At 38.5% G+C, this 19,926-nt stretch overlaps 1 protein-coding gene across 1 annotated transcript in view; it reads right to left on the bottom strand.

Annotated features, from left to right (window-relative positions):
* LOC126106856 (nuclear RNA export factor 1-like) overlaps positions 1-19,926 on the bottom strand; it is a 169,068-nt gene that overhangs the window by 5,791 nt on the left and 143,351 nt on the right. The window contains exons 12-13 of the mRNA XM_049913252.1: positions 12,410-12,583; positions 1,746-1,882 (exon numbers count right to left, since the gene is read on the bottom strand). Coding sequence (XP_049769209.1) covers positions 1,746-1,882; positions 12,410-12,583 — 311 coding nt within the window. The remainder of the gene's footprint in view (positions 1-1,745; positions 1,883-12,409; positions 12,584-19,926) is intronic.

Raw genomic sequence — 19,926 nt, 5'->3', positions numbered from 1 at the left:
TCTGATGCATCGAATTACTGATAGTAGGGGGTTTACAAGTGTGAAACAGGTAGCGCTCCAAGTTCCCATTTTTGTTCAGAACATGAAGGTCAACAACTTGAGGAGGAACACCAACACATTGATGAAACAGCACACATCATCTTTCTGCATGTATCAATATCCAACAAACATGTTTAAGGCAAACATTAAATGCGCAGACCTTGTACACATTTCACGTACATGTCAATAGTTTTCACATTGGCAACAGTTCACATGACTTGAATTTTGTCACTGGTTAAATGACAATCATCATTTGCTGATGAAGCCACACTTACACAAAATTAAATCAACAACATCCATAATAAGCATTGATGGTCACAGGAAAATCCATACGCCACAGTGGACCCCGATTTCCAAGTTCATTTTTAGATCAATCTTTGGTGCGAAATGATCGGTAACACACTGATAGGTCTAGTTATTCTAGAAGAATGAGTGATGGGATAGAATTATTTCTATTTTTCGGAAAATTCATTTGTAGAGTACCCTGAGGACATTCCTTTGGCCATGTACAATTTACTTCTAGCATGACAGAGCTGTCCACATTTTGCGAGATGTGTGAGGGTGTTGGATGAAGTTTGAAGTGTACAAACAAAATGTGAATATGCAGGATGAACACTTTGGTCACATCACGGACACTGCTGCCCTTGTTAAGGAATGTGCAGAGCCACTCATACAAGTACACAAATCTTCTCCCTAGAGCACACAAATGCACTGAAGTTGACAATAGCATATTCAAACACTTAATTTGAACTGTGCAACAGCTGTAATGTGATGTGAACAATAATGCATAGAGGAGAATGTGTTAAAAATATGTATTTTTCAATTGATACTTTGAAAATGCATGTTGTAATGTTTACTGACAATCTATTGAATAATAAAGAAAGTAAACAACAATGTACACTATATGCATTCTATCTTGGGAACCATTCAGAACACGTCATATGTCCATATGAAGTTTTTTGCTTCAAATGATTATACCTGTCATATCCCTGGATACTGACCATTCCTCGTGGGACACCACGGTTGATGCAGCTGTGTTGTTGTTAATGATTATGATGGACTTAAGTCTACTAATAAGATGTACAGCTATGCCTTTAGAGAAAGATCACAATGCTTGCGCATTACAATAAATCTGCATGACTTGTTCTCAAGCACAAGCTGAAAGCTTCCTTCCTGGATAGTTACCTCTACTCCCTGTAGGAATACTGTTACATTGTGACAATGTTATTCACCAAAATCAATAATTTTGTCCATGTTTATGTTGTACTTAAGTCAATTATAGCTCATGAAAATGTATAATAAAACATGAAAATTTATTCTGGCTCATTTACCTAACCCAGCCCCACTGAGCTCCCAAGTCATATCAGCCAAATGATAGAAAAATTCCCACTATAGGCCATAATCAAAATCCTACAGTTTCATTATATTTGTAAAATGACAGAAATTATTCTTATACACCATACTTACTATCATTGTTGTTATATTATAATTATTTTTATCATTCTTTTAATCTCACAGATCAACATTTTATTATTCTACTTCTATCAAATTTTCTTCTTCTTACCCTTAACAAGTTCTGGATGTGTTGCTACAAATTTAATTATCTTTACATTAAAACAGATGTGTAACTCAATAAAAGCAAAGTACAAGAAAGTGAAATGCAAAATTTCCCCTATAGGAACTCAGTACAAAAATGGTGTACATACTTGTGTGACCACTCAGACGTCATGTTGGTAAGTTGTGAGTACTTTTCTGTCATGGAATTTTTATCACTCTCTGTTACTTCCCTTGGTGGCCTGATTTTATTTAGGTTTGTATTTGGCTTTGTGAATCTAAATGCATCCTGCAGAGAAAGATAAATAATTAACCATTGTGTCATCATACAGTATCTACAGTTAGTTATTGTTTAACAATACTAAAAAGTTAACAAGGACACAGCAAACAAACCTGTACAACCCATTTGCAACAATCACTAGGAAACAATAAAGTGTATGTCATAGAGAACTAACATGTATACAAATGACACGCTGAAAGTGTCAGAATGGTACAACAAAATTATTTGTAACTGGATTCTGTCACAAAATGGCCACCTTAAACAAGCATAAGTCTTAAGCAGGTAACATATCAGGGATTTTTGTTAACACTTAGGTGCCGACGCCCGTAAAATTACGGGCGTGCGCGGCCTGCCCGAAAGTCCGGCGCCCGTAATTTTATGGGCGCATGTTCTCATTCTTCTCCTTCCTTCCTTAGTGTGTTCTTACGGCTCCCACTTGTCTAGGAGGTGCTGCATGGACTGTAGTTCGAGTATTGGTCACTAGATGGTGCTGGCGTGCTGTGGAAGGGTGTGCTTCCCTTTTTATTCGTCGGGTTTCGTGGGTGGCGATTTTTTCCCACGCGGTCAGTAGCGTCGACATGGCAAAGCGTGGCTTGACGGACGAAGAAATTGCTCGCAAGTTATATCGTGATTTAGAAGAAAGTGACGTTGATTTGTCAGAGGAAGATATTGTAGATGACTCTGATGATGATGTGGACTATGTTGAAGAAGAAGTTTCTGGCAGTTCAGGTAAAGAATTCTGACAACAAAACATGTATAATTTTTGTTCAGATTTTCACTGAAAAAACTCTCAGTAAGTAATTATGATTTTATTTGCAAATACTACTCTTCTGATAGATTCAGAAGAGGAGAGCAGGTGTCCAAGCACTTCAGCAGCAAGTAATCCCGTCGATATTGTGCCTGAAGAACGAGCGAGACTGAAGGCGAAGGGGAAGCCGAGACCTGCGTGCTGCACCGATTCTGAGGACGGTTGGACAACTACTGATCGTGCACCAGATATTGATCTATTCTCAGGACAATCCGGAATATGCAATGTTGTCAGTTTAGACCAGAACAGTGCACCTCTAGATTTTTTTTTCATATTTCCTGACAGACAGTATGATGAAACATATAAAGGAACAAACTAATCTGCATGCTCAACAATGCATCAGGAAATTACGAAGCACAAATTCCCTTTCACCCACTTGCTCATTATCAAAGTGGAAAGGAGTTACACTTATGGAAGTAAGGAAGTTTCTGGCAACTATAGTCCATATGTGTGTAAGTGTGAGGCCACGTATACGAGAGCACTGGTCCAAAAACCCTGTTGTGTTGTGGAATTTCTGTCCAAATATCTTTAACCGTGACAGATTTCTTTCTATTTTGAGAAACTTCCACATTAGCGATAATTCCTTAGCTAAGAGGAAAGGAGAAACTGGCTATGACCCACTGCACAAGGTGAGACCCCTCTTACATAATGTGTGTGCTAATTTCCAGTGTGCATATACACCATCTCAAAAAATTACAATAGATGAAGGCATGTGTAAATTTCGAGGTCGTGTTTATTTCAAACAGTACATGCCACAAAAACCAAATAAATACGGTATGAAACTGTACATGTTATCCGAATCTGACACAGGTTACATCTGGAATTCCTCTGATTACGTGGGTGAAAAGTCTGACACAGTGACTCTGGTAAAGACATTGCTTGCAAATCTGTCAGGAAAAGGCTACACTTTGTTTACGGACAGATTCTACACAAGTCCAACACTTGCTTCAGAACTGGAAGCTGCAAAAACTGCGATTGTGGGAACAACAAGAAAATATCGGCAGGGATTGCCTCGTGCTATAAAAGATCCGAACCTTCAGCGAGGTGAACTTATTTTTAGGAGTAAAGGAAATATGTTAGCACTGTGTTGGAGGGACAAAAGAAATGTGCATATGATAAGTACAAGGCACACTGCTGAGATGGTCACTTTCACTGATCAGAGAGGAAGAGAGAAGTCAAAGCTAGCCTGTGTAGTGGACTACAATAAAACAAATTTGGTGTTGACTTATCAGATCAGTGATTGTCGTACGGCACATTTGAACATTGAACTGTGAAGTGGTGGAGAAAGTTGGCATTCCATGTTATACTGATAGAGATTGTAAATTCCTGCATATTATACAATAATGTTACTGGAAAATGCCTCACAACATCTCACTTCATGACAGTTATCTGTGCAGATCTTGCACAAAGCAAAGATCTTGAACCCCAACCTGATCCATCTGGACTCTAAAGACTATCAACTGGAAATCATTTCCTGGAAGAGATTGAGACAGAAGTAGGTAAGAAACAGAAACAAAAACAGTGTTCAGTGTGTTCTCTGAGAGGAAAAAAAACTAACTGGAAAAGTGTAGCGGAAAGACACAAGCTACCAGTGTAGTGAATGTAAAGTAGCATTGTGCAAAATGCTGTGCTTCAGAATTTACCACACAAAGAGCGAAATTGCATCCTAAAATAGTTACAGGAGGTTACTGTAGATAAGACATACTGTATCCATTATAATTACAATTTTTGTGTAAAATAAAAAAAAAAATTCCTTCTAGAAAATACAGTGAACATACCTTTTACCAATTTTACCTTACAATTTTTTTTAAAAAAAGAGAGGAATCGTCTCATCAGTGAAACAATGGCAAGAGACTGCTATTTGTTGTTACTTACACTGCTGCTTTCTTTGATAATGATCAACAAGAACCAAATAATAGACAGCGTATGGTAGAAGATGTTCTGAACGAGAGTTTAGTGAAAATTTTTCACAGTTTGAAAATCTTTGCAGATGCCTCTTTAGTACATTACATTCTGCACAGAAATTAGAGTCATTTTAGATTTAAAAATCTAGTTAATTGCCGTGCTTCATTTCTGACTGTATCACTATTAGGCATAAGAATAATATGAATATAAACATGACATGATATGTATATTCTTCCGCGTTTGCTGTTGTCTCACTTCAGTTTCGTAGTTTATTAGGCAGACAGGATTTAAATGAGATAGCAGCACACACGAAAGAATACATGGCAAAATGTTTATATTCGTATTATTCTTATGGTGAAGAGAATACTGCATGTGATTCACAATTCATAAAAGTTCCTATTAGCAACCATCTCTTCTCACAGAGAGGAAAAAAATCAGAACGTAGAGTTGGCCATATTGACAAACATCCCAAACAGTCTTGCCAGTCGGATATTCGTAGTACATTGAAATGCCGCTACATTCGAAGATGAACAATACGGAATTTGTATTTACTTCGTTGAATAATGTATGAAAGTGCAGTGGTCGAAACTCGGGGCGGAGAAAAAAAGCTAGTCTTCCACCTTTTTTTTAAATTTATTTACTGACGCAGAGATTTTGATGCCAGATTTTTCTTTGTGCCTGCAAAGCATGCCTGTGTAGCATGCCTGTGTGACGGCAGAAGTCAGTTGTGGCGGCACCTACCAACATTTTTGAGAACTTCCGCTTACTTCACACTCGATTCTAAGCCGCAGGTGGTTTTTTCGATTACAAAAACCGGAAAAAAAGTGCGGCTTAGATTCGAGTAAATACAGTACTCGAACTAAATCAGGCAACTCTGAGGGAGATAGATTACGAAATGAGACACTAAAGTAGAAGATGAGTTTTGTCATTTGGGCTGTAAAATAACTGATGATGGTTGAAGTAGAGAGGATATAAAATGTAGACTGACAATGGCAAGAAAAATGTTTCTAAGAAAAGAAATTTTTAACATAAAATATAAAATGTTAGGAAATGTTGTCTAGAATGTAGCCTTGTATGGAAATTAAATATGAATGATGAACAGATCAGACAATAAGAGAAAAGTGGCTTTTGAAATGTGGTGCTACAGAAGAATGTTGAAGATCAGATGGGTAGATCACATAAGTAATGAGGAAATACTGAATAGAATTGGGGAGGAAAGACTAAAAGAAGGGAATGAGTGATAGGACACATTTGAGGCATCAAGGTATCGCCATTTAGGAGGAGAGGTGTGTACATATCACAAAGGGATACCAAGAGATGAATACAGTAAGCAGGTTCAAAAGGATGTCGGTTACAGTATGTATTTGGAGATGAAGAGGCTTGCACAGGATATCGTAGGATGGAGAACTGTATCAAATCAGTTCTAAAAGTACTGACCTATCAATTAAAAAACAAAAGTTAAAATAATCTATTTCTGCTGGCTGTACAATAGTGTCAAAAATTACCTTTCATTGTTAAGTGTATAGTTTTTTGGCTGTCATTCCTCATTCAGTCTTTTAAAACGTAAAGGATTACATATGAAAGAAATTGTAACTAAACAAATTGACTGAATAAAACTGATTATCAGTCATTTCAATAAAGATTTAAACATAAACAGAGGGCACTCCACAAGATGTGAACCCACAGACTTCAGCCTATCAGCCAAATAACTTAACTGCTGTTACAGCACACAGTTCTAGTTTTGTAATCACACAGGCATTATTACACTTGCAGCCATGATCTGCACCATTAGAGGACATAAAAAATATTAAAATTTCAATAAACAAACAGAAATAGCCCACATACTAACAGCGACTGATGGTGAGCCAACACTACAGGTATGGTGATCCAACACTACAGGTGCTTTGCATTTATCACAGTTTCACTATGTTTTTACGCCTTTTGACGGTGCCTATCTTGGCTACAAGATTTTTGTGTTTTATATAACAGTTTGATGACAATATTTCAATTGAAATTTGTCATTAAATTACAAAAACAATCGTGGCCCAATACTATTTTAAATCCTAAAAAATTATGGTTTTAGCACTTCACATAACAAAATATGTTTATCATAAAAAAACCATTGTTCAGAATGCACAAATGCATTTTAGAATCAGTTTAAAAAAATGAAATCATTACGAAAAGAAAAGAAAGATTGTAGTGAATATAACAGGAAATAGTACAGTGGCAGAAATATTTAAATTAAGAAGTGATACAAACATATATTACAGACGAAATTAGGAAAAGAAGACTAAAGTGGTGTCGGTTCTTTCAGAGAGTGAGTGCAAGTAGACACAAGAAATACACTATTCGATCAAAAGTATCTGGACATCTTTTAATGGAAATGCGGTGTGTGCAACCTTCGCCTTTATGATGATTTGAACTCTCCTAGGACTACTTTCAATAAGGCGTCTGAATGTCTGTAGAGGATTGGCAGCCCATTCTTCCTCAAGAGTTGAAGCCACAGGAGATACTGATGTTGGATGCTGGGGCCTGGAAGAAAGTTGACACTCTCATTCATCCCAGAGGCATTCTAGGTTGTGACTCTAGGGAGGTTAATTCATTCACGAATGTCATTGCACACAAACCATTGCCTCAAGATGCTGCTTTATGACAAGGGCGCAGTCTCAAACTGATATATGCAGTCTCAAACTGATACCATAGTCATCATTTCCAAACAATTCAGTTCCTGTATGCAGAACATGATGCTGGAAAATGTATTTGTGCCCTTCTGGATTTAGTGTTTACTTAAGCACAATGAACGGACCAAAATCTAACGACAAAAAGCAGCTCTATACTGTAACACCAGTTCCCCCGTACTTTGCAGCTGGCATAACACACAGCAGCAAGTAATGTTCTCTAGGCATTTGCCAAATCCAAACCCCCCCGTCAGATTGCCACAGGATATAGCATGATTCAGCTTACCTAGTAGATCACTTGACTGTTTCCACAGGTAGCCCTGCTTTCAATGGGATAGATGATGTTTGTGACCAGATTGGAATACGTGGTGATGGGAGGATGTATGGTACAGGTCTGTTACAGGAGTATGAGCCATGAGGATTGAGTAGGGATGGATGAGTTTATAGTGTAGGTTCGGTGGACAGCAGAATACCACTGTAGGAGGGGTGGGAAGGATAGTGGGCACAAAATTTCTCATTTCAGGGCACGAAGAGAGGTAGTCGAAACCCTGGCAGAGAATGTAATTCAGTTGCTCCAGTCCTGGGGGTAATAAGTTACAAGGGGAATGTTCCTCTGTGGCCAGACGGTGGGACTTTGGGAGGTCGTGGGAGACTGGAAAGATAAGGCACGGAAGATTTGTTTTTGTACAAGGTTGGGAAGATAATTACGGCCTGTCAAAGTTTCAGCTAGACCCTCGGTACATTTTGAGAGAGATCGCTCATCACTGCAGATGTGACGACCATGGGTGGCTAGGCTGGATGGAAGGCTCTTCTTGATAAGACACGTGTGACAGCTGTGAAAGTGGAGGTATTTCTGGCAGTCAGTAGATTTGGTATAGATGGAGGTACTGATGTAGTCATCTTTGAGGTGGAGGTCAACATCTAAGAAGGTGGCTTGTTGGGTTGAGTAGGAAGCCAGCGGAAGTAGAGGGAAGCCAGCAGATGAATACAGTAAGCAGAGACATAAAAATGTATGTTGCAGTAATTACTTGGAGATGAAGAGGCTTGCATAGGATAGAATAGTGTGGAGACATGCATCAAACCAATCTTTAGATTGATGACCACGAAAACAACAGCGACAACATGAACAACAACATTAAGTATATATGGTTATTTTTCATATGTTTGCTTATACAGTCTCATGTGTATATGAATAAAATGTAAAAAATATATAAAAATTAAACAAAATTTAAAAAAATAAAGAATACAAAACAAAATAATAAAATTTAAAAAAATATGAGAAAAAGTAAAACATAACACCTCCAGTAGGATTGTGACTTTGACATAGTGGTGAGGCTCATGTGCCCTGAGAACACAGAAGGCTACAGTGACCAGATTCAATGATATCAGGCGAATAACCATGGAGGAGCCAGACTAACAATGCCCAACTCAAGCAGCATGGTTCAAAGACAATAAACAAACCTACAATGAATCATTCATCAGCCGAGTCAACGAAAATTTACATCAGGTGTCGAGCTATGCCAGTCTAACGTGAAAATTATGGTAAAGTAGGGAACCAGAATGAAAAATGCTTGTATTGTAGCACCAAAAAGGCAAAGATATCCTGGGCAGAGTTAGGGATGCAAAAGAAGGGAAATAGCTTTCTGACTTATCCGGCAGCTTCAAAGACATTAAATCAAAACATCTCGACATATCAGTGTTTTTTATGAGTTAAACCTACTTCTCTTAGCTGCAAGGTGTCGGCACATCTGAATATTGCAATTTATAGAATAAGGTCCTTGATCCTCTGCCCAAAATCCAGAAGATTCACCAGCTATAGAAACAATAGGGCCTATATAATATCACAGGCTGAAGAGCATATGTGTAACGTCCCTCATGCTGTCCTGAACATATTCGACTTTTTTGTACTATGACAGCAGTATTTTTCATCCTGGTTTTTTATTCAACAAAAACCCGACATCACAACAGGTGCTGCAAGAATGCCAAGGGGGACCTCAGAGTACTCTAATAAAATTTACTTCTACGTATAACCGAGACAACAATTACATAATAAAACTCGAACTATGTGAAGAGGAGAATGCTCATCTTGGCATTCTGTTTACAGATGAAGAACTATTTGTCTGATGAAAATGCTTGGATGGCATGAGATCAGAGCAAACAAAGTCCTTTGGCCCTGTAACTATCAACTGAATCCTGAACATCATGAACACTTGTGTTGCTAGAATGATAATCCCAAGGATCTGGCACAAGGAGAAAGTTGTGGTGCAACTTAAATCAGGCAAAAACATGAATAACCCACGCAACTTCAGACCTGTATCAGTTCTGTGCCATTGTTTGATGTTATGGAAGGGATGGTTTTGAATCAGATGTATGAGTCTGTCAACAAGATCATTAAAGAACAGCCAGGTTTCAGACCAGGAAAGTCATGTACTAGTCAGATACTTGATATAACCAAATAAACAGAGGAAGAGTACAAAAGAAAGCAGATTACAGGAGTTCTACATCTACATCCATACTCCGCAAGCCACCATATGGTGTGTGGTGGAAGGTGCACTGTACTGTTACTACTCATTTATTTCCCCGTTCCACTCCCAAACAGTGTCATCATCATGGTCCTTATGCAAAATGTGCAGTGATGGCAGTAGAATCTTCCTGCAGTCAGTTTTAAATGCTGGATCTCTAAATTTTCTGATCTCAAAAAGAATGTCACCTTCTCACCAGGAATTCCAATTTGAGTTCCCGAAGCATCTCCGTAATACTTGCACACTGAACATAATAGTAACAAAACTAGCAACCGACTCCTAAATTGCTTTGATGTCTCTCTGTAATACGGCTTGGTGTATTTTTCAGAAAGTCTGATGATATGTCGCCAGACTCATACATTCTACACACCAACATGAATAGTCATTTTGTTGCCACTTCCCCCAGTGATTTTAGAAATTCTGATGGACTGTTATCCTGCCTTATTTTATTATAAGTCCTCCAAAGCTGTCTTAAATTATGATTCTAATACTGCATCTCCTATCTTTTCTAAATTGACTCCTGTTCCTTCTTCTATCACGTCAGACAAATCTTTCTCCTCATAGAGGCCATCAATGTACTCTTTCCATCTATCAGTTCTCTCCTCTGCACTCTTAATGTTATCACGCTTGCTTTTAATTTTACCAAATGTTCCTATATGCTGAGTCAGTCCTTCCGATAATCATTTCTTTTTCAATTTATTCACATTTTTCACTTAATCTTAGCTTCCCTGAACTTTTTATTTATTTAATTCCTCAGCAAGTTGTATTTCTGCATTCCTGAATTGCCCTGGACATTTTTGTACTTTCTTCTTTCATCAATCAACTCAGATATTTCTTCTGTTACCCATGATTTCTTCCCAGTTACCTTCGTTCTGTCTATGTTTTTCTTTCCAACTTCTGTGATTGCTTTTTTTTAGAGATGTGCATTCTCTTCAACTGCACTGCCTACTGTACTATTCCCTGAACTTCAGGCGTATCTATCATTCCATAGTACTTCCATATCCCACTTCTTTGTGTATTGATTCTTCCTGTTAATCTCTTAAATGTGTATGATACCATGAATCATAAGTAACTAACAAATAAGCTGAACATAACAACTAATGATGCAGAACAGGAGACTTTTATGTCTCTCTAAATGACAGAAAGTCACTGGAGAATGCAGAAGAATGGCTTCCCCCACTGAAGTGTGCTGCCTCCAATATTACTTTATATATCGATGATCAGCCATTCAATGTTGGAACCTGCTCCTTCATCTATGCAGATGACACAGCTGTTGCTGCTCAAGGAGTGACACTTGCAGAAGCAGAATCCGAGATAACATGTAATGTCAAAGAACTTGCCACCTACTACAACAACAACCACTTGAAACTCGTGTGTTCCACCCACGCAATAAGGATGCAAGAAGAAAACTGTACATCATTTGGAAAGGATAAAATCTAAATCCCTGTGTCTAGCCCCAATACCTAGGATACCTTAACCTGCAAACAACACTGGACAGTCACTATATCAAAGGTTTGTACCAGGAACAATTTTATCTGCAAACTGACAAACACCACATGGGGAGTGCGGTCCAACATCCTCTGCACCTCTCCACTCACTCACTGTTTCTCTGCTGTCTCTTCATGAGACAAGCCAAATAGTCAGAGGGTGCCTCAGACCAGCCCCACTCAACAAGATATTTCCACTAATGGGAGCAAGCACCTCCAGATGCAAGGAAACAGGTAGCAGCACAGAATGAAAAGAAGCAGCACGAAAGAGATCCAGATAAAAAAAATTCCCACTTACAACAGCATCAGTTTCAAGTCCAGCAGAAGCCCACTGAACTGAGCTGTAGCAAACAAAGACCCCTGGAGAATTATGGACAGCAAACAAATGCTACAGTTAGGCTGTTATCTCAAATGTGGGACCTGGAAGGCCCTCAACAGGTTAAGAAAAGGAGTGATGAGCTGCAAGACTAATTTAAAGAAGTGGCTTATCAGTGATGATGAATTTTGTGAATGTGGGGCAAGACAGGACTCTGAATAGTTCTCAGTTTGCAATAATCTGAGCAAAACACATGAAACCGAAGACTTGTTTGCAGCAAATGACTGTGTCATCCTGGCTGCTGGACAATGGACTCATAAAATGTCAAATTCTTTGTGATTAATACTATATTGTAATTTTAAATTATATTGTGATTTAGTGTTCTTCAGAGTTGGATAAAGAAATAACGTAGATACTGGCCACAGAAACAGAAACAGTTCATGGGAGCCTAGACTGTATTCATGAAAGAATAGCAGATTGTAAATTATTACAAGTTTGTCTTGGTTAAATGGAAGTACTTGAGACAATCTGAGAAACTAATTATTTATTACACCAAGAACAGAAAAGGAAAAAAAAATTATTCATGGATGGGAATGGAGAAAGTGGCGGTGCTGTAATCAGAGAATTAAAGCAGAAGTAGTTCAACTTGAATCATACATACATGGTTCACTTTTCAAAGACCACAGAAGAAGAGATCCATGTACAATATTTCTGCATCTCATCATCTACATTACACCCCCAATGCACAGTCAAACTTGTCCAAATGCAGCCTAGGATATAAATACATGAGACATAATACAATTCTAGTAATGCAGCTTACCTCCGCCTCATCTGTTGTTGCATTTGTAACATACATGATGTCATTTGCTATCTGGTATTCACCATTTGGTCGTCTGACCAGGACAAAGGTGCGCATAAAATGTCGAGGTGATGTCTTCTGTTTTGGATTTTGCTCTTTGAACACGCCCGTAACAGTCAATATAGTACTTTTGTCCTGTAAAAATAAATATAATTTTGGAAAATGTTCATTGCAATATCTTGCAGTCATTAGAATCATTCTACTGGCTACTTCAGACACTTAAATAAAAATTAGATATTTGAAAAGACCATTATATATATATAAATAAAAATGTAAATGTTTATTCATTCAAAATCATGTATCTCCAAAAATTCTTGATCAATTGCATGAAAAATTAGACACAGCATTGCATTCTAAAACAGGCATGTTTTTAGGTACCTATTTCTATAATATATAATGTGTACATATGTAACTTTTAGACATTTTTTGTAACAATGGTTCCCTATTATTAAATTTATAAAAACTTTATATTACATACATTTAAAAAATAGGTATATAAAAACACACACGCATATTCCAATGCAACACTGTGACAAAATTTCAAACATTCAGCAAAAATTTTTGGAGACTTGCAATTAGGAACATTAATAGTTTCTACATAAGTACAAATGTAGATGTTCAAACAATCAAGACTCCAGGTAGGAATATCAACAGTGTAGGAAAAGATAGATCGCTATTTACCGTAAAAAAGACACGTCAAGTTGCAGACAGGTACGATGTACGATTAACGAACTCCAGCATCTTGGGCAGTGTGTGTGCGTGTGTGTGTGTGTGTGTGTGTGTGTGTGTGTGTGTGTGTGTGTGTGTGTGTCTCTCTTTACTGATGAAGGCTGTGGCCAAAAGCTATATGTTAGTGTCTTTTATTTGTGCCTGTCGGCAACCTGACTGTCTTTTTTACCATACGTAACAATCTATCTTTTCCTAGACTGTTACTGTAGATCTTCATTTCATCAAAATTCAAATCTCCAAAAGTTCTCCATGGATTGCTTTGAAATTCTGACACAACATTGCATTCAAATACTCGTGTTTTAATATACCTACTGGAATACCTTCTTACATATATGTAAAATATATGTAATAGAACAGGAAACATTATAAAAATATAAATGTTGGTTTGTTCAAAATCTCTGATCTCTGAAAGTACTTGACTGATTGCTCCGAAATTCTGACAAAATGCTGAATTCTGTTACGGGTGTTTTCCCATGTACCTAATTCTTCAGTACATGTATATTTTTAATACATATGATATGTAATATATAAAGGGGAAACACTGTTACCAAAACGTTTCAAAATGTAGCTTTCTGATTTATTTCAGATTTTTACATGTTACTGTGATAAATGTACTTTTTAACATATAGATGAAGAAACATTGTTAGCAAACAGGAAAGTTTATTAAGCGCTTACTGGTTTATGATTAGAATACTACTGAATTGAATTTTAAATAACAATAATGGGAAAAATATATCTAAAAACAAAGATGATGTGACTTACCAAATAAAAGTGCTGGCAGGTCGATAGACACACAAACAAACACAATGTGGTGTATGTGCGGTTGTACATGGGTGTGTGTGCGAGTGTATACCTGTCCTTTTTTCCCAGATTGGGGGGGGGGGGGGGCAGTAATTAGGACGTACAACCAATTCCTATATATATATTAGAAATGTCTACTTCCTCTTTTTTTCTTTTTCATTAAGCACACTGCGTTGCAGCAAAGTGTGGTCCAGTAGATATGGTATCCTAATATATGCTACAGCAAGAGTAGATATACAGGTGGCATATACTCAAAATTCTATTACTTATGTATAACTACATAATCTCTCTGCAAAGTGTGCACAAAGCAAAGAGAAAGAATCATTTTCTGAGTAAAACGGCTCCCACACGGATGGGATCAGCAGTCATAAGAAGGAACTGCCACTCTTGGCACAGAGAAAGCCCCTGTGTCTGTGTAAACAAGAGATGCTGATGCTTTTATCTGGAGATGCTGTAGCCACCACAGAAAGAATGACCTCAGTAGGAAAACAGCCAAAGGTGAGGTGATGTTACTTCTGAATGTGGAACACCTGTCCTCAGTTCTGCCTGCACACCAGCTTGAAAGTAGTTCTACAACATTGCACACAACATGCAACCAGTAGCCAAAAAGTTTGTCACCCCACAAGACATTACACTCTCCTCTAGACTTGATAAGAACCTCTATTTGGTGAGAAAGAAAGTCCACAAGTTTCTTCAGGTATGGTATATAAACTGAGGCCACTCATTTACATTAAATTACTTGGAGCTTACAAATTGTGGACACACTGACTGCTACATATCACCTGCTGTTCCAAATAGTCACAGACATTCTATGGCACACATTCCCAGACAGTGGCTCGTGTACCACTGGTGGTACACAAGGACGTATCAGGTGGTACATGTACAAGTAAACAAAATACATACTGACACAAGTAAAATTATTCTCTTATATTACTTTATCTTTAAAGTAAAATTATATTGATTGATAAAAGTGACTCTATAAAACATTAAAAAAATGGATTTACAGCAGAACGGCTCTTTTGGATTGTTGGCAGGACACAGGAAGTTCAAACAGTACCCTCCCCACCCTTCCCTTCATTAGTCATCACTGCCTTTGACGGGAATGATTCACCTCATTTTGATGTCAGTGATATTTCGATCGGATCTCGTCAGTGGTCATTCAAAAGTTTTTGTGCGACTTTGCAATTGCTGCCACCTCATGCGATATACCCACATGTGAAAATGCAGTAGTCATTATGCAGTGAACGGTTCAGTGTTGTTATTATTGCTTTGTTGGAAATTATCTTAAATGGCGAACTGGAGTGCGCATATTACAATGAGCAGATTCTTGACTACTATAAGTGTGATGTGAAGTTAAACTTGACTGTGTGACATGTACGTGATTGTCTTTTAAGTTAACCATGAAGTGATTTTTTATGGCACAAAGCTCCTACCTCAAACGATGCAGTTAAAAAATTCTAAATCTACACCTGACAGTGAGTATGACGAAAACTACCATAAAAGTTCAATAAATTCTTTAAGTGTTTAAATGTAATTCATCTCTTATTCATTCAAATTACTTGCTACAAGTAAGTACCACATGTGGACATGAACGACTCTGTAAAAAACCCCTTCCATAAAACCTTACGACTTGTGCATATCACTTTTCTATCCTACATGATAGTCAATCGGGGAACATACGTATGTTGTCAGCACTGAGCAAAATAGTGAAAACTCCCCCCCCTACTGTTCCTGACCTCGCATTAGTCATTGACTGACCTTCAGAAGTGCTCTCTCCCAATCAGTGTTCGTTAAAAGGTGAACAATTTATCACGGTACACATAAATTTTTAAAAATGTCAAGTGGTGCATAGTGAGAAGAAGTCTGGGAACCCCTGTTCCACAGGTCTGAGATCAGGTTATTTAGTGGGCCACTCGAGGTGATATAGTGTGCCCCACTGATTGCCGTGGAACATATGCTTGCAGTCCTGTGATTACAGTTAATGCCCTCTCAAACAATGGAAAGTCCAGGTCGGAATATCGACAATATTATGAAAAAGATAGATTGCTACTCACTGTAAGGATGACACACGGAATTGCAGACAAGCAAGACTGTTACACATTTCATCTTTCAGCCAATGAGTTCTTCGGAAAGGAAAACACACAATTCACACAAACAAGCACACCTCGTGCACAAATGACTGCTACCTCCGGCCAGAATAGCAATCACGGGGGCATGAAGTGTGCTCACTCGTGTGTTTTCCTTTCTGAAGGAGGCTTTGTCTGAAAGCTCAAATGTGTAACAGCCTTCGTGTCATCTTCACGTCATCTTTACGGTGAGTAGTAATCTATTTTCTTTCATCTTGGAAGATGTGAGCAACTGCAGCTTATTTGTAATAAAGATAGTGGAACCAAGTCTCGGTACAAAAAAACACCCCCACAACATCACAGATCCTCCTCCAGCCCAAACTACATCCTCCACACACTGTGGGTTGCAACATTTCATTGGGCCACCAGGAAACTCGACACATCACACTGTTTCAAAAAAAGGCAAAATCATGATTCAGCAGACCGCACTACATGCTCCCCTTCCCCCACTCACACCATCTCCTGGATGTTGTCAGTTTTCATGACCTGGAGCCACTGCTCCTCAATCTAGTAGCACCTCAATTGGCATCACGAGGCTCACTGCACCCCATTCCAGTTCCTCGTCCCCCGAGGAAAAATTCCCTCATAGAGCCAGGAATCCAACAGGAGTCCTCCACAGGCAGCTGACCGCACTGACCTCTCGGCTACAGAGGTAAAACTTTTGCGAGGCACCCGTCTCCGAATGTACGAGGTGTGATAAAATAATAAAGGGAATTTTTAATTTCGCAGGCTTTATACGTCAGATTCTCAAAACATATTTTTATCTTGTCAGTATACGTGTTCCTGATGTATGTCTGCATTTCCAGCTGTTCCGAATATTTATTTTATTGTTGACGGTCGAGAAAGTTATACGTGTTTTCGAGTGACCGACAAATTTTTACTTTCAGAAAATATGGATTAATGAATTTGTGTAAAATTTTTCTTGAATAACAGAATAAAGTGAAGCACCAAATTTGAAATGTTGCCTGTGGCTTTTGGCAAATCTACTTTGAGTAAGACAAGAGTTTACGAGTGGTATAAACATTTCAGAAAGGGTCAAGAAGACATTGAAGATGACAACCACACTGGACACCCCAGCATATCAATTTCTGACAACAATGTCAACATTATCCTTTGGCTCGTGCAAAGCAATTTTTTGGGTGTTTTGGGCACAATAAGTATAGCAGCAAAGTTTGTTCCGAAACTGTTGTACTTTGACCAAAAGTGACACTGCGTACACATTTCTCAGGAATTGCTGGATGAAGTCGACAATGGTCCAGAACACAGATGACGAAACGTGGATATACTGGTACGACATAAAAACTGAGGCCTAACTGTCGCAACGGAAACTGCCTGAAGAGCCGAGACCGAAAAAATGTTGACAGCTTTATCATGTGTGAATGTTCTTCTCACTGTTTTCTTCAATTACAATGGGACAGTGCATCATGAATTCCTGTCTTATGGTCGTACAGTCAATAAGGAATACTATCTGGACATTACACGCTGTTTGCGTGAAGCGATCTGAAGAAAAGGACCAGAATTGTGACAAAACGATTTGTGGAAACTGCAGTACAATAATGCTCTCATTCACAACTCATGCTTATTCATGATTTTTTTGGCATAAAACAAAATCGTTATTTTGCCTTAGCCACTATATTTGCCAGACATGGTCGCCTGTGACTTCTTTCTATCCCCGAGGCTGAAGAGAACTGTGAAACAATTTTGCTTTGCCACAGATAAAAATAGAATCACTGAAGGAGCTGAATACTATAATGAAAAGTGAGTTCCAGAAGTGCTTCCAAGATTAGAAAAAGTGATGGTACAAGTCTATTATATCTGAGTGGGATTACTTTGAAGGGGAGAAAGTTGATGTTGATGATGAATAAATAAAGCTTCTTTAAGAAAAGCAGAAGTTCCCACTACATTCTGATCACCTCATATGTTACATGCAGTTACCATAACAATTTTTGCTTATTAACTGTCTGAGATTTAACGCATTCACTGACAGCAGAAAATCTTCCATTACCTGATTTTGTAGCTGTCACATTCAGGGTCGTTCAGGAGTGAATAAGCTGCTTTGTTTGGTCGATAGGACTGGGAAGTACTGTACCATCCACCATATACCCCAGACTTAAGTCCTTGTGACTTTGATTTGATTCTGAAGATGAAGGAACCACTTCATGGCATTTGCTTCAGAACTGTTCCAGAGATTCGACAGGCAGTGGACCGCTCCATACACACCATCAACAGAACTGGCTCTGCCAACGGTATACTACGCCTTTCACATCATTGGCATGGGTTCTACACAGCGCTGGTGACTACTTTGAAGGGCAGTAACAGGTGTGAACATGTAACTCTTTCGTATCGGTTATGAATAAATAATTGCCACTATTTAAGTTTCAACCCTCGTATTTACAAAACAATTGCATGTATCTCTGTGTAGAAACAATTGCCATACACCACAACAAAAATGGACACAGAATCATCAATCTTCTTTTATATGTGATTCTGTCCTGATCTTATGTACTCCTGCATTGCATAAGAATGACTTTTCATACATCATCTAGTTATAAAGTAAAAAATCTAACTGTTGCAGAGCGTGTTGGATCAAAGCAACACGTGAAACTGGGGAAGGAGGGGCTGAGCTTAGACTCAAAGCTAAACAGAATATATATTTAAACATTTGAGAGGCTAGCAAAACTGTACTTGCTTTACTAAAGCAAAAATGTATATGGTTTTTAAGGGTACTAAAGCTAAACCATTTTCTTAAGACTAGCTTATTAGAACATGATCAGTTGTAGGATTTTGGAACACGTATTGTGTTCGAGTATAATGACTTTTCTGGAGACTAGAAATCTACTCTGTAGGAATCAGCATGGGTTTCGAAAAAGACGGTCATGTGAAACCCAGCTCGCGCTATTCATCCACGAGACTCATAGGGCCATAGACACGGGTTCACAGGTAGATGCCGTGTTTCTTGACTTCCGCAAGGCGTTCGATACAGTTCCCCACAGTCGTTTATTGAACAAAGTAAGTGCATATGGACTATCAGATCAATTGTGTGATTGGATTGAGGAGTTCCTAGATAACAGGACGCAGCATGTTATTCTCAATGGAGAGAAGTCTTCCGAAGTAAGAGTAATTTCAGGTGTGCCGCAGGGGAGTGTCATAGGACCGTTGCTATTCACAATATACATAAATGACCTGGTGGATGACATCGGAAGTTCACTGAGGCTTTTTGCAGATGATGCTGTGGTGTATCGAGAGGTTGTAACAATGGAAAATTGTACTGAAATGCAGGAGGATCTGCAGCGAATTGACGCATGGTGCAGGGAATGGCAACTGAATCTCAATGTAGACAAGTGTAATGTGCTGCGGATTCACAGAAAGATAGATCCTTTATCATTTAGCTACAAAATAGCAGGTCAGCAACTGGAAGCAGTTAATACCATAAATTATCTGGGAGTACGCATTAGGAGTGATTTAAAATGGAATGAACATATAATGTTGATTGTCGGTAAAACAGATGCCAGACTGAGATTCATTGGAAGAATCCTAAGGAAATGCAATCCGAAAACAAAGGAAGTAGGTTACAGTACGCTTGTTCGCCCACTGCTTGAATACTGCTCAGCAGTGTGGGATCCGTACCAGATAGGGTTGATACAAGACATAGAGAAGATCCAACGGAGAGCAGCGCGCTTCGTTACAGGATCATTTAGTAATCGCAAAAGCGTTACGGAGATGATAGATAAACTCCAGTGGAAGACTCTGCAGGAGAGACGCTCAGTAGCTCGGTACGGGCTTTTGTCAAAGTTTCGAGAACATACCTTCACCGAAGAGTCA

Source organism: Schistocerca cancellata, chromosome 10, assembly GCF_023864275.1.
Source record: "Schistocerca cancellata isolate TAMUIC-IGC-003103 chromosome 10, iqSchCanc2.1, whole genome shotgun sequence".
In the NCBI taxonomy this organism is placed as follows: Eukaryota; Metazoa; Arthropoda; class Insecta; order Orthoptera; family Acrididae; genus Schistocerca; species Schistocerca cancellata.
Note: the sequence above shows the minus strand (reverse complement) of the source record. Positions and strands in the feature narration are given on the sequence as shown.